Source organism: Acanthochromis polyacanthus, chromosome 16 (assembly GCF_021347895.1).
Source record: "Acanthochromis polyacanthus isolate Apoly-LR-REF ecotype Palm Island chromosome 16, KAUST_Apoly_ChrSc, whole genome shotgun sequence".
NCBI classification, from domain to species: Eukaryota; Metazoa; Chordata; class Actinopteri; family Pomacentridae; genus Acanthochromis; species Acanthochromis polyacanthus.
The window spans coordinates 266,277-287,597 of NC_067128.1; the positions used below are offsets into that span (position 1 = coordinate 266,277).

The following is a 21,321-nucleotide window of genomic DNA, read 5'->3' on the forward strand; positions in this document are numbered from 1 at the left end:
GGTCCAGTTGTATTGAGATCTGCCGGGTTTGGAGGCTGAGCTTGGACACTTTATTGCGTTCCTCAAGTTGTTTTAGAGCAGTTTTTGAGGTTTGAAGACTCATTGTCCTGCTGGGGCTGTCCACTGCTGTCTAACAGCATCACTGGGATGGATGGATGGATGGATGGATGGATGGATGGATGGATGGATGGATGTTTAGATGGATGATGGGTGGGTGGATGGATGGATGGATGGATGATAATGGATGGATGGATGTTTGGATGGATGATTGATAATGGATGGATGGATGATAATGGATGGATGGATGGATGGATGGTTGGATGGATGGATGGATGATGATGGATGGATGTTTAGATGGATGATGGGTGGGTGGATGGATGGATGGATGATAATGGATGGATGGATGTTTGGATGGATGATTGATAATGGATGGATGGATGATAATGGATGGATGGATGGATGGATGGTGCTACGTGTCAAAGGAACATCCACATTCATGCCAGGATCCAGAATTTTCTAGCCGAACATTCTGAATGTTATCAGCTCTGTTTAATTCTGTGGGTGATGGATGTAGACAGATCATGAACCATGTGAGAAGGTGATGCCTCTAATCTTACTGTAATTACTGAGTCATGATTAGTCGTTTGTTTTCAGACTGCTTCAAACAGCCCTCAATAGACACAAAGCAGATCTGTCTGAATAACTGAACAGGTTAAAGGGTAAATGATGATTCAGGTCTTGATGCTATATTTTTAATAGTCTTTGTTTTAGCGTGATCACACTGGGAGCTTTATTCTGCTCACATGTCTCCTTGTTTCCTTCTATTTTAGCTGTAAAAAACAGATGTGAGGAGGACAGAGGAGAAAATATCTTGAGTGATGAGGAATTCTGATTGGAAAAATAACCATTAAATTCTGATATTTCATCAGTCACTTTATTTTTGATGTCTCATTCAAAATATCTGTTAAAGTCAAGAATCTGCACTCAATCCCAATAAAAATTAAAAATTTCTGGGCATGACTCAAGAAGACAAGTATGAAAACAAATTGAAGAATGTGAGAAGAAAATAGAAAAATATCTGATGAATAAAATAGATTCATCCTGACTGAAAGGCAGCGTTCAGAGGAGCAAGAAGTCGACAAGCTGTTGGAAGATATGACGACTTTCTGCAAAGTTGTGTGACAAACATGACACATGAACAATTAAATCCCCATTTTTTTATTTGAGAAATGTACATATTAATTTCATATATATATTTTTTTACTTCTCTCTACTCCTTGAAATGGTTGTGTACTTTCCATAGAGACGCCGGACTACACACTGTAGAGAACAATGAACCAAAACTGAATAAAAATCCTCCTGAAACTGTTTGGAGTTCAGGAATGAATAAACAAGAAGCACATGGAATAACACATAGAATAACACAATCAGTGATCAATAGCATGATTTAATAGCTTTAATTTAAAGATTTTAATGCTAAACCACTTCAGATATGCACAAACATGTTTTAATCTTCATGTACAGAATTTATGCCAACTATAAATCTACATTTTGATATTTTGTGTTTAGTTGTGATTCCATCCTGTCTTTGTCTTCACAGGTTTTTCTTGTCATCCAAAGCTGTGCTTGCTGTAAAAAAATTTTTAAAAAAGGACACATTTCACAGAATTATTTGATTTAATAATCTCCACAGGTGAGATGTGTCAGTGTGTAAAGTCTTACCTCCAGTTCGTTATTCCACTGGCGTAACGGGAACTTCAGTTTTGATCAGTGATGTTATATCTGTGGACAAACAAACAATTACTTGTCGTTTCCGCCTCAGAACACCATCTGCAATCTCACATTTTCTCACACAGACATCGAACACTGACCCTCAAAGTCGATGAATATGATGAGGTCATCGTTCTTCAGGTAGTTGCGCCGCCGGAGGTCAAAGTGTTTGATGAAGTTCCTCCAGCCCCATGATGGACCTCTGTAGCAATCACATGAAGGGTCAAACGTTCCCACTTTGTAGGGATTGTCCCAAAAATAATCTCCGGTTGATGCTAGAGGAAACAAAAGCAAAGAATCACCATGACAGGAGGGATCCCGCTATATGAAGCATAGCATATAGCATAGCATGGAGGCTAAAGCTAACTCCCTGCCTGAAGTAAGTTAGTTAAGGATAGCCAACCCTGTAAATACCATGAAATGCAACTTAGTAGGGTCAGCTATTAGCTTGGGTTAGCTTAGCACAAAGACTAGAATCAGTGGATAAAGCTAGCTTGGAAGCTGTCTGAAGTTAGGCTAACAGAAAACTGTCCATACTATGAACTACAACTTGTCATTTTTGTGTGTGTATGCTAATTATGAAGGTAGAGCCAGCATTTAGCTTAGCTTAGCCTAGCATAGCAACTAGATGTAGGGGGAGCTAGGATGGTCCTGTCCAAAGTTAATAAGTTAACTTACATACAGCCTCATAGATCAGTTAGTAAGATAAAGATAAGATAAAGCTTCTGATAGGTTTTAATCACACAGAATGCACAACAAATGCGAAATGTGGCACAAAAAAAAGTCCCTGGATTGGCAAAAATGGGCACCTTTAGCTGCAGGTCAAGGATGACTCAAATTACTATTAGTGATTAAACTGTCTGGGGAGGGATCAAAAGGCTACTTTTTAAGTATGAAGTGGTGTCATAGACTCCTCCTATGTTTGGACGGATGTTTCAGTTTAATATCGATGATTTCTTCCGTTCCTCCCTCAAACTATCACCTTTAAAGTCCAGACTGTGAACAGTTCAGCCTCAACCTAAGAAACTTATCTAGATCATAAAGACACAGAGATTGTCTTGAAAGTTTGTTGAGACAAATAAACTTAGATAAGCATAAATGGTCCAGTGGTTAATTCAGTTTCATGCTCATTTGCATGTTTTGTGGCCTGAAAAACACTTACTTAACATCTCGTTAGTAGTAAGACTGCGAGCAGAGGACATCCTCAGCTTGATGTCTGGGTCTTGGTCCATCACCACTAAGGTTGCTTGTCTGTTCACCGCTGGCCACTGCATCACCACGTCATTCTCCCCACTGATCAGGTAGAAGTACAGCCCTGTGTAGTTCCCTGTGTAGTCGGTGTACGTGGACAGAGGGATGACACGGACACCGTAACCGTAGCCTTCAGGGCTGTAGAACCGAGGGCTGTCGAGAACCGTATCTGTGGTGGCCGTTTCCATGATCTTGGAGAAGTTGGGGATCTTCCAGACAGCGTTGGGGCAGCGTGTCTCGGTCAGGCTGATGTCGTCGATGTAGATTCCACCGGTGGACACTGTGGGGTCGCCACGCACGGCTTGGAAAGCATAGCGAAATTTCACTCCTACTTCCACTGAGACATGGGCGATCTTCCAGCTCTGGTCAGAATTCGCTGGAAACATGAAACAGAACAAGATGAATGTTTGTAGCACAATTGTCTTTATGCTGAAGTCATATCTAATGTAGTTTAAGGTACAGTTTGATATCTTAAATACCGTGCTTGACATTCTTGCCAAGAGTTAGATAAGAATGTCAATACCGTTTTTATCTGTTAATAAACCATGAATTAGAGTCAGCAGGAGATTAGCTGAGCTTAGCATGTGAAGTAGAAGCAAGAGGGGAAGCTAGATAAGATTACCTGGCTGTAAAAACAAACTGTTATCTTAAGGAACTCACAATGCTTCTAACTTTGTAGTGCCATTTTTTAATTTTTGTGTATGTCTGCTAATCTTAGGAGCTTCAATTGAAATGTATCTCTGCTAATTATGAAGCTAGAATCAGTATTTATCTTAATTTAGCCTCACAAAATAACTAGCATCAGCATTTATCTTAATTTAGAATCAAAAATAACTAGAGTCAACATTTATCTTAATTTAGAATCAAAAATAACTATAACCAGAGGATAAAGCAGGCTTGGTTCTCATCAAAATAAGGTAGTTAGACCCATAAAAATGTCTAATCAGTAAGAAACTCAGAATACCAAGGACTGCAACATGTTGTTTGCACATTTTTGTGTGTATGATAATTATAAAGCTAAAGTTAGGAATTAGCTTAGCATAGCATAAAGACTAGACACATGGGTAAAGCTAGCTTTCATTCTCAAGGTTATTTAAATAAGTTTAACTTGGAGAAAATGGTTGCATGAAGTTACTCACAATACTATAACTTCAACTTGTCACAATTTGCATTTTTGTGTATTTCTGTGTGTGTCTGATAATTATAAAGTTGAAATTCACAATTAGCTTAGCTTAGCATAAAAACTAGCCATATAGGATGACTTGGCTCAGTGGGTAGAGTGGCCGTCTTGCAACCGGAGGGTTGTCGGTTTGATCCTCAGCCCGCGTCCTCATGTTGAGGTGTCCCTGAGTAAGACACTGAACCCCTAACTGCTCCTGATGGGTTGTGGTTAGCGCCTTGCATGGCAGCTTCCGCCATCAGTGTGTGAATGTGACGTATCATGTAAAGCGCTTTGGGTACCTTGCAGGTATAGTAAAAAGCGCTATATAAATATTTACCATTTAGAGAAGTTTGACTAATGCTGCAAAGCTGTAAAGAAAGTTACTAACAATACTCTGAACTACAATTTGCCATTTTTACATTTTTGAGTGCAAATGCTAATTATTAAGCTAGAGCCAGGAATTGGTCTACTCAGTAGAAGGACTACAATGAGGGGAACCACTAGTCTGACTGGGCTCAGTGGTTAAAACAAGCTTCTAGTTTAGTGGGAGAGACATACTGCACTATAGAAATTAATCACCTGCCACATGTAGCTTCATATTTAGAACACAAACAACAGATCTAACAGAAAATAGTGACATTCCAATCCATTCACCACTGAGTGTAAAAGAGGCTAAATCTGCCTCACTCGCCTTAAAACAACTTGATTTGAATATCTGTTTTCATGCAAATGTTAAAATGAATATTTGCCTTGATGTAAAGTTGTTTGTTCAGATAGTCACTGGAATTTCCCTAGAACCCTCCAGGTAGCTCTGGTGAATTATGAAAAAAACATTCCCACTAAATAAATACCATAGAACGTCTGTATTTTCTTCATGCTGCGAACAGTGCCTGTTCCATCATCCATCTTGATCCATATCACCAGCCTGTCCTTGGGGCTTCCGGTCATTTTGTAGAAGAACTGCAGACATTTAATCTGCCTCTTGGGGTAGAGGGTTCGGGACTCCAGCAGAGCAGACTCTTCAGGGCTCCCACTCATGGTGCTGAAGTGCATGAAGAACCCAGCATCTAGAAAATCAAGCAAAACAAGACCATCTATACTAGCATGCACCTAGGTTTTTAAGTTTGTACATCCTGTCTGACTGTCCATCAGCAGAGGAAATAGTTCATCTCTGACCTCTGCATCTTCCCAGCAGTGTGTGATCCTCTGAACCCTCGCTTGACTTGGTGTGGATCCAGTCAGCATCATCAGAAGAGGCCTGGATCATCCCACAGATACTTGCATACTCAAAGGCACACTGATCCAGCAGGGTTAGTGGTCCAGCTGGGGTGGAAGGTTAAAGAGGATCTGGAGGTTTAGCACACTTTTATACTCTTGATTTCTATCTAATAACACTGCACTCTGTAGCTGTCAGTTAACAAGAATGACGTCAACATTAGAAGTTTGGTCTGATAACTACTATCTATACATACAGCAGTTGTACATCCGGTTCAGCCTGAGGACGTCCATCGCACTGAAGTCCAGGTACTGGCCAATGATGTTGTAGAACTCTGGGATTTTGGTGGTGATGGTGGGGATGGATTCGTTCTTATTGAAGGAGAAGGGCCTGTAATGCATGACGGACTCGTAGTCGTACGCCGTGTTTTGATCTGTGATGAAGTCGTCGTTGTATTTGTTGAAGTTGTGCTCAAGTCCTGCAGGGAATTCAGCATTATTTAATCAACTCCTAATGTCATAGTGTGTGTTATAAGCATGCAGTAAGTCATCATCTATGTGTATTACTCCTGATAAAGCATGTACCTGGTGTGACCTGGTCCAGCCAGATGTCGACATAGTCATCCCGGTCTGTGCGTGACTGTTCATGGTAAAATCCCAGAGCATGGAGTAACTCATGTTCGATCACCGCCTTGTGGTCGCAGCCGGACCCCAGAGACAGGATCTGACCGTCCTGCTGGTCGCCAACGCTGGAGAAACACCTAGAATGGTAGAAGATGAGCAAAAAAAATCTGTGTTTTTACCTTGTAAACATGTCCACATAGTGTTTTGTGTGCTAGAAGATTCATCATGAGTTAAATAGGCTGTCTAACATCTGAGCTTTCTGACAGCCAGAGTTTGAAATCATCACAAACCTCAGGAACCAATCCTGTCAGCTTGCAGGATGTGGCTTTCTGTGTCATTCTGCTTCTTCAGAACCAGTTTCTGGTTTCAGTATCTAAAATTTCAGCTTGCCACTGTGTGTCTTAAAGTAGCTTTACAGTGTTTTAGCAGAACTGTAGATGAGCTTGTGTGCTTGAGCTGCACCATGCAACAGAGGTGGAGATTTATAGACCAGCACTTTGCAGTGAAGTGCAGATGTCCAGTCTAAGCCATTTTAAGGGAGACAGGGATTATTTTTAAGGGAGAAAAACTCTGAAATATGTAATTTTGATAGACAAATATATGTTTTTAGGGCTTTAACTATTGACTGGAGCTTTTAATTTGTGATCCAAATTGCAAAACATTTCCATGCCAAATGAATACTTTGGTGCTTTCAAACTCAGTGTACCGACACTATGAAGTAAGAGGAATTTATCATCCCTGCAGCACAGAATAGATTTTTGACCAGAGATTATTTCCTCAGAATTACCCTCTAATTGCCCAACTCTTTTCAAGTAGCACTAAATAATACTTCTTCTGAAGAGTAAACTGATCTTCATGTGTAAAATAATTGATGGATTTTCCCTTTAAGGGCCAGGGAAAGAGCTACATTCAAAAGTTAATCATTTCCCCCCAAATGACAGCACTTAACACAAAGATTCCTAGAATTTCTTACATTGTAGATACTGCAAGAAGATACAAATGTTATTCCCATCATCTAATAACTGTGATGTTGATTAAACTGAAACCAATAAAGCAACACTTTGTAGGTTAAAGGGAAGAAATTGCAGTTTTTCTTTTACAAATTAGGCTTTAGTTCTTTAGCTCGCTTCAGTGTGAATACATGATTATGAATAAGTTGAATGAAGAGTTAACATGGATGTAGTTCATACCGTTTCACTGGAAGCTCTATTTATTCTGCAGAAACCAATAATGACATAAGTGGTAAATGGCTGTATTTATATAGCGCTTTATGTCACATTCACACACTGATGGCGGAAGCTGCCATGCAAGGCGCTAACCACGACCCACCAGGAGCAGTTAGGGGTTCAGTGTCTTGCTCAGGGACACCTCGACATGAGCACGACGAGCCGAGGATCAAACCTGCAACCTTCCAGTTAGAAGACGGCCACTCTACCCACTGAGCCATGCCGCCCCAGACATGTTGTGTAAATGCAGTTAAACATATGAAAGCTTCCATCGTACCCTCCTCTCTTTTCAAACTTGATGTAGGTCTTCTCTCCCTCATAAGGCTTGAAGTCGATGCAGGACTTGAGGCGATACATTTCAAACGCCTGATAGACGCAGCCTTTAGCGTTCAGGTCTGAGGGAAGGAAACAAGCTTCAAAAATTCACACGTTTTCATTTTCAGAGAATCAGATAACTCTGATTTACAGCTGATGTAATGTTAAGATAGCATTCATGATAAAGAAACTCACCCAAATCATCCCCCAGAATGTACGGGATGGGAAATTTCCATCTGTATGTTTTGTCTATCAGAGCGTTCCTTCCTTTCTGTAGCATAAAGATATGTATACAAAAGATATTTTTTAAAAACGAAACAAACCAGGTAGGCTAGTTAACCACTAGAGTGGTTAAATACCGCTCTAGTGGTTAAATACCTGGGACTCTCCAAACTAATCTTAGAACTGAAGAAGTTGCTCGGATGAGAGGCAAAACGTCTTCAAGATCACAAGAATAAGTCCAGTTGCCTGAACTAAACCCTTCACCTTAAAGTGAGGTAATAGAGCTGATCAAGGTAATTAAAAGTACACGTAACACCCATTTTATTATCTGACAGTGATCTAATACTCTGATTATTAAAGGCCAAGAGGACCCACAGCCACATAAATACAACAACTGTTGAAAAAGAGAAAAGTTGAAAGCATCTCCTCTTACAGGAAGTAAAATGTCCCCTTCAAGGAGGTTGGCATCTGAACCTGCAGCACAGGTGAAAGCAATTTAAAGCAATCAATACTGAACATTTTACATATTCAGTCAATGCGGCATCACTGCTTTAGTGTAATTATGAAGTAATGAACTGTATCTCACCCAGGTTTAGAATCGGATTCTCATCTTCCCCATTCTCATAAACCTCTGTAAAACAAAGACACATCTCACAGTCCGTCCACATCCATGACAACTGCTATGTCCTCTAAAAAATAGTGTGTTTGACCTACCATGTACTTCGAGGGAAACTGGGATCTGCAGAAAAGAAACCCAGTGTAAGACACCATGCAGTTAAAGCCAATAGTCCCCACCATGGTAAATAAATTCCTACTTACAGCGTGTGACGTGGCCAGGACCAGCAGTCCTAACAGGAGCAGCACCTTCTCCATCATCATGCTGAGTGTCAGCAGGTAAACGCTGCTGCTGTGGTTTAAATGTGCACACTGACAGAGTACAACCTTTAGAACTGGATGGGTTTATGTTGGCTGTAAAAAATAACTGGAGGACTTTGACTTGGATTATTACTGATTACTGGTGTTTTGTTGTCTACACACTACCTGTTATCTGACTTTAATCTGGCTGGAACATCTGATAGCTCCCCTGAATCAGCTATAATTCAGCAACACAACAACAATTATCAAACCCCACAAGGTCTAAGGCTTCTTTCTGCACAGAGTTTGCAAGTTCTCCTATTTTTATTGAGATTTTCTCCAGGTTTTTCAAACTACAAATATTCCAAATGTATGCATTTTAATTGGAGACTGTAAAGTTCATGAGTATGACTGGTGAACTTTCATAAAAATTACTGGCATACATTCTTTTGTAAGTTATGGGAAAGTAAAGGAGGCTGGACGGTGGTTCGGTAGTTAACACCATCACCTGGTTCTCCTTCCTGGGATCTTCCTGCATGGAGTCTCCATGTTCTCCTGTACATGTGAGGCTTTTCTCCAGGTTCTCCAGCTTCCTCCCACAGTCCACAAACATGCTGAGGTTAACTGGTGATTCTAAACTGTCTGTAGGTGTGAATGTGAGTGTGATTGTTTGTCTCTATGTGTAGCCCTGTGATAGACTGTTACCTGTCCAGGTGTCTCCTGCCTTCACCTTCAGTCAGCTGGGATAGACTCCAGCCCCCATGACCCTGATGAGGATTAAACGGTGGATGTATGGATGATGGATGGATGGATGGATGATATTTTTGCTTTTTCACTTTTTTTCAGTGCACCAGTGCTGGAACATTATTAACTGGACTGAGATTTTTCCAGAACTTGAGATGAGGTAAAGGTTCAGCAGCACCGGTTCATATTTCTATTGGGTAACAGGGTCTGGTTCTGGCTTTCAGTGATCAAATTCTACCACTAGATGACGACAGATACCAGGTTTCTGTAAACCTCTACCTGATGTCTGCTCATAAAAGCAGTCCACACATGCAGATGAACAGATGCTAAAGACCAGGTCATAGTTGTAGAGTCATTATTTATTTAAAAAAAAACAACTATATTTCTCCACAACTGTACACGTCTCATCACAGCATATATAGCTCAGAAGAGGAGATTCTACAGATAAATAGGATCACTAATACTTATCAACATGAAGCTTTGACAGTTAATTATTTCCAAAAACGCAATGACTTACAACCAAGACAGAAGCAGAGTCAGGGCTATACTTTATACATTTATGAGAATGAATTAAATATTATCACAGTTTTATTATTATTTTTATTATTGAACTGAAAAGGAGTCACATTTAAATCGGCTGGAAGTCACTAATCCAAACAAACACCATGTCTTCTGCATGTGTGACTCAGCAGACATAGTTTTTAATGAGTAAAGTTCATCTACAGGAGAATAAAGTATCTGGAATGAATTCAGAATGAGAGCCTTAATGCAATGAAATCTGTTTTATTTCCAACTGGTGCTTTAAATTATGTCATGAAGTTCAGCCTTGTCTGCTGATATTTAATAATTGTTCAGGACAGAAACTCAGATCTGTCAGCAGATTCAGTCTTTATTATCCAGTCTACGTTCTCTGACATCCAGAGAACTGCAGTGAATGTGGCTAACTGTTAGCTTCAACATCCTGGATAAAGTTAGTTCAACAAGTTTGAGCTTCTTTTCAGCTGAACTATTTTTTACTCAGATATCTGTCATGTCTTCAGAACGGAGGGTGGGACGCAAACGACGGTGAGTAAATGTTAAATAACACATTTTAAAGGTTTTTTTAAGGTTTGTATGTAATCCTAGCCAGCTTGGCACATTAGCACATTAGCACGGTTTACTGGCCCATTAGATAATGTCAGCAGCTCGCTGCAGTGCTGCCCTAGGTGGGCTAACAGGCTAAATTCAGACAGGCTGTTTTTAATGTGTTTTCGTAGTTTAGCTGAATATCGATCTGTGAACGCTGTTCCAAACTAAATACTGAAACCAGTTAGTTGTTTAGCGGTGCCTCTGTTCATATAGTTAGTGCGCCGTATTATTATCAACGTCGACGAGGTGGCCGAGTGGTTAAGGCGATGGACTGCTAATCCATTGTGCTCTGCACGCGTGGGTTCGAATCCCATCCTCGTCGGTATCTTTTCATTTTTTTTTCTCAAGTTTGTCCTACTGACCAAGGAAATATGTTGACTGCTTCTTGAATCTGTGAGTATTAAATGTATGTATTATTTTAATGTGGCTTTTGCTGTAAACAACAACAAGACTTCTGTTGATGTAGTGTTTTTTTCCCAGAGCAGCTTTTACCTTCAGCCGTCGAAATGAACACAGAGGGGGTGTTCATCAGCAGGAGTCCCGGTGCTGTGCCGTAGAAAGCACCCCTGCCGGGAAATCCACCCCCTCGCGGGAGCGCGCACTCACCACTCATCTGTAGGGGAAGTGAAGCGCTATCGCAGACAAACGCAGGGGAGAACACTATTTTACGATTTAATTATTTGTTAAGGAGACGTACTGAAGAAAAAAATAAGCACATTGGTATTTATTTAGTTTCAGCACAGTACTCATGAAGGTCTATGCATGTATATGTGAGTCATTCCTACTATTCGGTGCCATTTCAGCTTACTAACTTTCCTTTAAAAAATTACATATATCTGTAATTTTATGGTTCATCTGAGGGAGGGCCTGTGAAAATATAACTAACTAGAAAAGCACTCGGAGAGCGCAGACCTCCGCCAGGCCATCGCTCAATTGTACAGATGACCAATCGGAGTTTGTTTGTCTGTCTGTTTGTCTGTTAACAGCATAACCCAAAACGTCATGGACCGATTTAATTTAGTTTAACAGTTTGTGCACAAAGCATAACATGCATTTACAGTGTAACAGCACAGTGTTTTGACGGCGCCGCCGCCGCACGCACGTAACGGTAGCGTTGCGCGCGTGTGACGGTACCGTACGCGTCGCCGTCGCTTCGTTTCGTCGGTCCCGACTCGCTCGGGCAGCCCGAACCGGTCGCGCGGAATTCGGCCGTCGCCTGGGATCGATCCGGCGACCTCCTTCAAAACAATCCTGGATCCAGACGGTGATCCGGATCACCTCCAAAATCTAATCGATTGTTACTTTTGCTCTTCCGGACATCCTGTAAAAATTTGGTGAAAATTTGTCCATGACTTTTTGAGTTATGCTGTTAACAGACAAACAAACAGACAAACAAACTCCGGTGATTACATGACCTCCTGGCGGAGGTGACTATAAGAGACTATAAAATAATTATAAGAACAACTATAAGGAAACTATAAGAAAAATAGCTTGGTCCTGCTCAGGATGTAATGATTTAATAATTTATACAATTTTTTTGCATGTGGCATAGGCCAGATGTTCCCCCTGTTACCAATGGGTAATTTCTTCACTTTGTAAAATGTAAAAGATGAAAAGGAGTAGTTTTTTTTCTGACTTTCAGTGTTGGGTTTGCCATGGTAATTATAACGATCTTGTGCATCATTGGCATCTACTAATACAGGCATCATTAATGTTGACATGTAAGATTACTTTGCTACTTTAAGATGTGCTGTAGAAAATAAAGTCAGAACACAACGAGATTTGCGTTCTAGCGTCCTGAGATTTGGATACAGACCACAACAAAGAGCGATCGCCAGGTAATGTGGAGGTTTTCGTTCACTTCTCATCTCTAGTATGTTGTGGGACACTCATTGAGACTATCTGAGCCGGTCAGTGTGGGGAAAAAGCACGTTAGGACGGACTTTGACGTGGGGGGGGCCAGCTGCCCCATACTTTTCGCTAGCTGAGCTGCTAGCTGAGCTGCTAAGCTGCCTGCCTGGCTAAATACTAGAGCTATGTCGAAAATTCATTTCTCCATCACTCACATGTATGAAATGACATGAAAACAGACCCCAGGTTGAAAAAAAACGAAGTTCCCCTTTAAGCATCAAACCTTTAAATTCCTCCATCTGAGGATTTGTTTCTTCACCAGTTTGTTCCAGTTTCAGGTGGAAATGTATTTATAAAAAGAAGAAGACATTTCTCCTGTAGATTAACTTTAGTCTTTAGACATTTTAGTCTATTATTTGGGGAGGAAATGTGCATTCAAGTCTATGTTAGTAATCAGTTTTAATTAGGGTGACCAGACGTCCCTGAAAATCCGGGACAGTCCCTAAATTCAGCCGCTTGTCCCGGATCCCGAATTTTGCTCTAATTGTCCCGAAATTAGCCATACACCTGTTATCACGGTCCAAAAACATGACTGCCGGGCCGCTGCCTGGCCGTCTCGTCTCAGGCCTTCATGTCTCAGGCCTTCTGCAGCCTGCGCAGTGGTCACTCGCGCATGAATTATGACGTTTGTATTATATTTTTTATAGGCGCGAAATGTATGCTATGCTAACACACATTCATTGTTAAAATGGAGGTGAACAATGCTCCGGAAAAATCTGATGAACCCCCAGCAAAGAAAAAACGTCTGTGCAAATACCGAGAGGAATGGACGAGGAAATATACATGGGTAACGGCTGCATTTGGGGATGTAAATAAGGCGTTCTGTAAAGTGTGCCGAAAAGACTTTAGTATTTCTCACGGGGGAGAGTCAGACCTCAAGTCTCACGCTAGCGGCAAGCAGCATGTAAATAACACTAACGCTGTACAGACCAACACTTTGCTATCATCATTCTTCAAGCCACAGGATGACTCAGTGTACAGTAAGGTTGCTGCTGCAGAGTTAACTTCTGTATTTCACTGCGTTTCTCATCAGCAGTCATACCGGTCCCTTGACTGCGCAATGAAACTGACACCAAAACTGTACCAAGATTCAGCCATTGCCAAACTCATAAGCTGTGGTCGCACCAAAGCAGAGGCCCTTGTCACCAATGTACTGGCTCCTCTTGCATCTGACTTCACCCATAGCCTTGGCACAGAGCAGCTCTTTTTTTCTATCGCTACTGATGCTTCAAATAAAGGCAATGTGAAAACATTTCCTCTCTCAGTGAGATTTTGGACCCCAGAGCAAGGCATTCAGAACAGAGTGCTGGATTTCTATGAACAGGCAGAGGAAAGTGCGGATGCAATCACTGACATGTTGTTAAAAAAGTTAAAGGAAAACAACCTCCTCATCCACAACGTATCAGCTTTCTCCGCTGATAATGCGCCAGTAAATTATGGCAAGCGACACTCAGTTTACCAAAATCTAAAGCAGAAAAACAGCAAGATCATCCCAGCAAACTGCCCAGCTCACATCATCCACAATGCAGTTAAAAGGGCCTGCAATGTGCTACAAGTCGATGTTGAAAACATAGTTCTTAAATCATTCAACCATTTCAGCTGCTCCGCAAAAAGAGTTGCCAGTTTAAAAGAAATGTTTGAATTTGTTGATATGGAGTATCTTACCTTGTTACGCCACGTCCCCACACGCTGGTTGAGCTTGCTCCCTGCAATAAATCGACTGGTGAGCATCTGGCCTGCTGTGAAAAGTTATTTTTTGTCGCTGGGCCAGGAGGAATGCCCCCGTGCCATTTGGGATGCGCTCAAGGGGCACGAGCATGGCGAACAAGATGATCCAAATGAGCTTGAAATCACGTTCTTCTTCCTTCAGAATGTTCTCAAAATATTCTCCACAGCTGTCCTCAGTCTTGAAAGCAACAGTCTCACTTCAGTTGAGGTATATGGAGTGATGAACGACCTCCGAGTCAAACTGCAGCAGCGCAAAAACGACGCTTTCTTTGGCACAAAAGTGGATGATATTATGGCTTCCTCTCCCAGCAATAAAGTTGACCGGCTACGCCAAGAGTTTAGCTCTTTCTTACAAGTTGCTGTGGATTACTTGGAGAAGTGGTTCGACTTTTCACAAACTGGATATCTCTACAATGTACAGTGTTTAAATATCAAGGAACAAAGAGAGATCAGATACAGTAAACTTAAAGACGCAGTGTGCGCTCTTAACATGGAAGAGCATCTGGACTTGGATGAGCTCTATAACGAAAACTGCGCTCTGAAGAATGTATTGGCCCATCTGGACACGAGCAGCAACTCAGTTGGCGATCTTTGGGCCCAAGTACTGAAGACCCCGTCCACGTTTCCGCAGTTTACAAAATTATTGTCCTTCGTCCTCAGCGTTCCTGTGAGCAATGCTTACTCAGAGCGGGTCTTCTCCATCATGAAAGGCGCTTGGACTGACGTGCGAAACAGGTGTTCAATGGAGCTTGTCCGTGCAGAGATAAAAATTAAAATGAATCTGGCTATGACCTGTGCAGAGTTCTACAAATTCATCCTGGAGAACAAGAAGGCCCTCTTTGCTGTGAAATCATCCGCGAAATACAGCAACAGCACCGAGTCGTCACAAAAGCCTCCTTCGAGGTAGAAGCCAGACTATGAAAGATGCGTTTTACCCTTTACCTTGTTATAATAACAGTCACTGATTCCCGTTTTTTTGTCTCATAGGCAAACAAATGAAGACAACACCCGTGGCAGCAGAGATATGGGAGAAACGTCATAATCTAATAAAAACCGTTGCCAAGAGATTTTAGTTTATGAATTAATTAGGCCTATGCTAAGAGTTTAAATGAATTAAAATTACCTTTTTTTTGTTCTGTTTTTAAGCAGGCCTACAATGAACTGTTTTCAGTTGGGCAACTTGTCAAAATACAATGCTTGTTGTTAAATAAAACTATAACTTCTAAAGAAATAAATGTGTAAATGTCTTCGAAATTAATAATAATAATAATAATAATAAAATTAAAAAAAAGAAAAAAGAAAAACAGTGTACCCCCCCCCCGGCACAGCGTCCCGGATTTTAGTCATTGCCATCTGGTCACCCTAGTTTTAATGGATTTATAACTTCCTGGACTTTAATAGCTCAGGATCAAGCCTTTCTGTGTTAAAGAAAAAAAGAATGAAAAGTGGAAACGCGTTTGCATTTTCATGTTTTTATTAACAGACATATCTCTTGTCCCCTCTAGAAATGTACATCTAAACATTCAGTCCTGGGATTTTGCTTAATTTGATGAATTAAATTTTTAAACTTAACCCAATCCTCACATTATTAAACCCTTCTGTTTTTTTCTTCTTCTAGTATTTCTGTATCAGTGCCACGATGCTCACACATTGTTTCACATTCTGCTGTCCTTCTTTTGTCTTATTCTGACACTTAAACATACTTCGTTAATCTCCAGAGGGAAACTGTGTAATTCTGTTATTCCCAGTAATCTGCCTGATAGCCTCTGTTGTCACGTCCTTTTATTCTCTGAGGATCATCAGGACGGTTTCCATCTCCAGCGGCTCCGTAGCGACTTCCCTCCAGTCCAGGAGAGAGACGGATCGACTCCAAACGTTCCCGATTCCTGACGTCGTCTGGTCCTGGACTCGGCTGTTTCTAGAGAGCAGTTACAGCTAATAAAATACAAGGAGCTCCAGCATGTGAATCAGTAAACAATCAGGCAGTTTTAGCTCCTTTATTACCTAAAGATCCAACAAATGTATGTGGATGACACAGTAGAGGCTAGGTGGAATTGTGAACATCTGTTACCTTCTGGTCTCGGTGGAACTGATCTACAGCATACTGGTATTTGGCTGCATTTAGTCCAAGAGCTCCAACTAGTCTCTCTCCCAGGAAGTCACAGGCTGAGTTTAGAAACAGAAAAGGGTTGTTATGTAGCTAAAACTAGACCAAGTCTTCTGTAAATTGTCTTTGTTTGTGACGTTACTCACCCAGCAGTGAGATCCTGCCGACTAGAACGACCACATTCCTGAAGGAGAATTTAGTCTGAAGGTAGAAAACACAATTATGAGATAAAAAACAAGAAGCAGGTTTTATTTTTAGCTGAATTTATCCTGAATACTTCATGGAAATGAACAATTTCATGTGTTTTCAGAGACATAAAAGCAGAAATTTAGATGAAAACTGACATTTAGAGCACATCTCTGAGAACATCTTATTATTGGATGTATAGAAATCATCTCTGAGACAGCAGGTGCTCCTAATCTGGACCTCCAGCTCCACTGAGTTCACACTTTTCCTGAAATCTGAGCCGCCTGGATGCATTTAACCAAGAGAAGAATCAGGATTTTACTGCTGCATGTGTTTGATGCTCATTTCAGACAGAAGGATTGAGTTCATGGAGAAATGATGGAGAAGCTTCAGGTCCCTTATCATCAGCAGCTTCAGGTCCATCAGCAGCAGCTTCAGGTTCTAGTGTTAGATGGTCACAGATTTAGCTCGATGAAGACACAAACCAAACGCTGTAAATCTTCATTTATGTTTGCAAACTTCTACATTAATCACTCCTCCTCTCATACGTTTCTTCCTCCTTCATGTAGCTCCATAAGAAGAAGATAAATTCCTGTTAGAGGAGCAAGATACGACCAACACCAGCTGATCCTCCTCCTGCATTCCTCTACATGAAACAGCTCTGGCTGATGTTCCATCCTGACATCTGATAAGTTCGCAGGATTACAGATTAATTTACATTACAAACCATCTTCCTCTGTTTGGTCCTTTGTGACTCCCAGCAGGTTATCTGGGTTCACCTGGAAAATATGTTGATTCCAGGTTTCTGCAATTTTATAAAGAAAATAATATATGAATTTCTATTTCTGGGAATTTTCCCAAAGATGTCCGAGAGTGCTTCTGGATTTTTCATGGACTTTTCCTAGAATTTTATGGGGATGTTCTGGGAATTTTATCTGAGTGTTCCTGGAGTTCTATGGAAAATTCTTTGCCTGGAAAATCCAGACTGACTTTATTTATGTATTAATATAAATACAAATAAAGGCAGTCTGGCATTGTGATGATAGGAGACAAAAAGGAGGGGCTAACGAATGCAGCTTGAACGAGAAAGAACCAATCAGCGTAACACGGATGTGACGCACAAACAAATCGACCTTGAAGTCCATGTAGTCCAAACAACAATGGCATGCAGCCGAGAAAGCGTCGCGGTGAATGATTACTGCTGTTTTTGTCACAAAAATCTGCGAATACATGGGGTACTCTCAGGTACAACACTTACTTTTGAAAAGGCTACGCAACAAAAGACTCCTTAGAACGATTAGTGGTGTTAGGAATAACTTTAATGTTTGTTTGGTTACGGGAGGTGTGCAGGTGTTTTATGGGTAATCCAGGCGCTGAAGATGACGCAGCATTAACTCCCGCCTCCCGTGCTATGATTGGTCGTACCAAACTTTCCCGGGAGGGAAACGCGATTCAATTCGCCCAATGCCAAACTGATTCTCCTGTATCTCCTAACATGGAGATAGGAGATTACATGGAGATTCAGTTTGGATTTTCCAAGCTAGAAAATTCTGGTAAATTTATGGAACTTTTCCTGAAGTTTTACGGAAATTTTACTGGAATTTATTGAAATAATGTTCTGGAATTTTATGGAATTTTCCTGAAAATTGCAGGAATGTTCTGAGAATTTTCACAGAACTTTCAAAGAGTTTTATGGATTTTTTCCTAGAATTTTATGGAAAATTTCTTTAAATTGTTCCTGAAATTTTATGGGAATTTTCCTTGAAATTTTTGGGGAGTGTCCTGGTACTTTCTGAGAACTTTCCTGAAATTCTATGAAAAAATATGAGAATTTTCCTGAATTTTGGAGGGGGAATTTACCTGGAATTTTCTGAGAGTTTAATGGAAATTTCATGGGATTTTATGGAATTCTTATGGGAATTTTCTGGTGATTTTATGGGAATGTTTTGGGAATTTTAAGGAAACTTTCTGGGAATTTTCTGGCAACTTTATGGGAATTGTCTTGGGATTTTCCTGCCATTTTATGGAAATTTTTCCTGAGAATCATGTAGGACTTTTTCTTGAATTTGAAATTTCCTGGAAAATGCCCATGAATTTCCATGGAATTGTCCAGAAAATTCTTGCACAATCAACATAATATTCCAGGAAAAATTCCATAAAATTCCCAGAAAAGTAAATCTAGTTTGTGCTTCATTTTCCTGAACAGGAATTCTCAGGAGTTTCACATTTGACATGAACAGTCCTCCTGACCAGATTCCCACCTTTTCTACAGGTTCTTTGAAGGGAGTTTTGTTGGACGGCTGCTCGTCTTCCTCCTCCTCCTCCTCACTATCTTCTAACTCCAGAGTTTCTCCGCTGGAGAAGTGGATGACCTTCTTCTGTCTGGACCAGGAAGGACCTCCAAACTCTGTTTCCCAGAAGTCTCCTGGCGTCTGACAGGTTGGAAAACAGGAAAACACCAGTTTGACATCTGCTGTATGAGCAGAAAGTTTTCTTTCTCTGTGAGTAGCTCACAAACAGCCGCTGAAGGTTCACTAACTGAACCACACTGAGCTGTGTTTGCTTAATCTTTACAACACTTACTTCCTGGTGGCAGCGCTGCATTCTGCAGGTCAGAGAAGTCTTTCTGTAGAATCCTTTGAGGTGATAAAAGTCTTTCTGTACAATCCTTTAAGGAGATAAAAGTCTTTCTGTTGCACTCCAGATACTTTCAGTTATTAGAGGTCCGTCCACGCTGACTCAGCTTTGTGGAGAAAAACAACTACAGGATCCAGGATCAGCTGTGAAACCTGAGACAGCAAATACAGACGTACCTGATGACAGGAAGCAGCAGGAAGCTGTGGCTGCTCTGGACTCTCTTTCACTCTGGTGGCTGTGGGGCAGGACCTGCATGGTGGTGCAGAATGTGAAGGTTTACTGCCACTTTAAGCTGAATAAACCCAATGATCCTAGCTGTCAGCCTGTATTTCATCTATAAGTACCCAGAGAATCAGGTAAAATATTTATCTGCATGTTTTCTGTTCGCTTGTTGATCATTTAATTTATCTTAAATCACACCTGAGTGGAAACTGAAACCCAAGAGACTTCTAGAGGTTTTCCTTTGAATTCAACCTCACATAACTGGTGTTAGAAGATACAGAATTTATTACTCCATCAGGGAAGAATCATGTGACAATCAGTGTACGTCCGCCTGCCTGTCTGTCCGTCCGTCCGTCTGTCAGCAGCACCACTCAAAAACAGACCAACGGATTTGGATGAAATTTCCAGGGAAGATCAGAAATGACTCAAGGACCAGGTGATCAGATTCTGGCAGTGATGCAGCTTAAAGTCTGGATCCACGTATTTGTTACAGATTTTCATATCATTGCCAGATAGCGGCACGGCGTCACTGTAACCATGACAACCAGTGAACACTACATCAGCTGATTGTGATCCTGCTACAAATCCACCTCTGAGGACTGATCAGGACTTATCCATCAGAAATGATCCAAGGACAGCCTTGGAGGAGGACTGCTCTCTGAGGGCTTTCCTTCTTTTATTTATGCCACAGACGTGCAGCAGCACAGCTCAGATGTGAACCAGACATACCGGTTTACAGTAAAACAAAATGTTTGATATTCCACCAGGAGGTATTTAAACTTTTTCATCAGTTTTAGTTAAACCAAGTGAGCAGATTTTTCTGTACTTACTTTTGCTTACACATAATAACAATAATGATGATAATAATAATAATAATAATAATGTCACGACCCTCCACCTGGACACCAGGTGTTCATGTCTTTCCCGAGCTGAGTCAGAGTGGTCAGCTGATTGATCCACCTGTGATCAGGTGGTTCAGCTTCTTAAAGCTCCCTCACTACAGTCAGATCTCTGACAGGAGCTGCAGCCGCTCAGCTTTCAGTGTTGGGTTGCTGTCACCGCTGCACATGTGTGGTTGTTTTGCATGGCAATAAACCTTGTTTTTAGTCACCATACTGATGTCTCCTGGTTTTGTTCTGGCTTTTAGAGCCAAGTTGTAACTAATGGGGGCTGGTCCACACATTAGAGCACCAGCTAAACGTTGGTAGCTCTGCTGGGTGAATACCATCATGGGCAGAGACTGGTGATTTCTTGTGAATGAAGACGGGTGCTGTCTAGTGTCTGGAGTGACGCTGTGTGTCGCCTGGCTGTTCAGCTTTGTTGGAAGACAACATGTGTGGTGAGTGTTTTCTGGCGTTAAAAAGCAGCTCTTGGTAAGTTAGAGTAATTTTGTAGATTGACTCAGAGGAAGTTTGTCACCAGGCTGTGATGCTGGTGGTTGTGTCTCTGTTGTGTGGTTTGTGTAGCTGTACAGCGGTGGGAATTCGCTGGTTTTGTCCCTGTTAGGCTTCAGAGTGAACTCCCATGGGGTCCGTTGGGGGGTCTGTAGTGTGGTGAGAACGTGATTGGAGCAGTCGTCTCTGGAGCACGTCCGAGGCTGCGGGGGGAGTCACCGATCCTCAGTTCTTCAGCGGGCCTGCGGGACTTTAGTGCATAAATACCCGCCACAAGTACCACCTGAAGACTAGGAGGAGGTCAGCTAGCTTGTGTTCAGGCAGTCAGAGGGACGGAGACACGGGGACCATCCAGATGTTGTAGCTACAGAGGTTTCACTGGTAGAGAGCAGCAATGTTAACCAGGTTTGTATCAGTTTGTTTAGTGGGTCTGTCTGAATCCTGACTTGTGTGGAAGCCGGTTTAGGCTCCCGTGAGGCCGGTTTAGACTCCTTTGAGGCCGGTTTAGGCTCCCGTGAGGCCGGTTTATACTCCTTTGAGGCCGGTTTAGACTCCCGTGAGGCCGGTTTATACTCCTTTGAGGCCGGTTTAGACTCCTTTGAGGCCGGTTTAGACTCCCGTGAG

General features: G+C 41.5%; 3 protein-coding genes and 1 non-coding gene across 5 annotated transcripts; 2 read left to right on the top strand and 2 right to left on the bottom strand.

The window, feature by feature from the left end:
- Positions 1-1,190: 1,190 nt before the first annotated feature.
- mep1a.1 (meprin A, alpha (PABA peptide hydrolase), tandem duplicate 1) lies at positions 1,191-11,094 on the bottom strand. Of its 2 annotated transcripts, XM_051937004.1 has the most exons (15): positions 11,005-11,094; positions 8,605-9,407; positions 8,500-8,524; positions 8,372-8,416; positions 8,219-8,259; positions 7,759-7,834; positions 7,526-7,643; positions 5,984-6,159; positions 5,656-5,877; positions 5,360-5,506; positions 5,035-5,250; positions 2,933-3,397; positions 1,872-2,045; positions 1,723-1,782; positions 1,191-1,629 (listed from the first exon to the last, which is right to left on the bottom strand). In XM_051937004.1, the coding sequence occupies exons 2-14, from the start codon at positions 8,662-8,664 to the stop codon at positions 1,733-1,735; spliced, it is 1,815 nt and encodes a 604-aa protein (XP_051792964.1). In that variant the 5' UTR covers positions 8,665-9,407; positions 11,005-11,094; the 3' UTR covers positions 1,191-1,629; positions 1,723-1,732. The 2 variants fall into 2 exon arrangements, with proteins under 2 accessions (XP_051792964.1, XP_022068205.2); XM_022212513.2 differs by having other exon boundaries at positions 8,605-11,092.
- On the top strand, positions 10,753-10,834 carry trnas-gcu (transfer RNA serine (anticodon GCU)). The gene has a single exon. It is a non-coding gene; the product is annotated as a tRNA-Ser (tRNA).
- A 1,686-nt stretch (positions 11,095-12,780) lies between the features above and the next one.
- LOC127530312 (uncharacterized) lies at positions 12,781-15,511 on the top strand. Its single transcript, XM_051936774.1, has 2 exons — positions 12,781-15,054; positions 15,139-15,511. The coding sequence occupies exons 1-2, from the start codon at positions 13,112-13,114 to the stop codon at positions 15,191-15,193; spliced, it is 1,998 nt and encodes a 665-aa protein (XP_051792734.1). The 5' UTR covers positions 12,781-13,111; the 3' UTR covers positions 15,194-15,511.
- Positions 15,512-15,607: 96 nt separating this feature from the next.
- On the bottom strand, positions 15,608-19,552 carry LOC110963974 (protein FAM177A1). Its single transcript, XM_022212516.2, has 5 exons — positions 19,028-19,552; positions 18,706-18,876; positions 16,405-16,459; positions 16,223-16,317; positions 15,608-16,069 (listed from the first exon to the last, which is right to left on the bottom strand). Exons 1-5 carry the CDS (start codon positions 19,046-19,048, stop codon positions 15,890-15,892), a joined length of 522 nt encoding a protein of 173 aa, XP_022068208.2. The 5' UTR covers positions 19,049-19,552; the 3' UTR covers positions 15,608-15,889.
- Between the last annotated feature and the right edge of the window lie 1,769 nt (positions 19,553-21,321).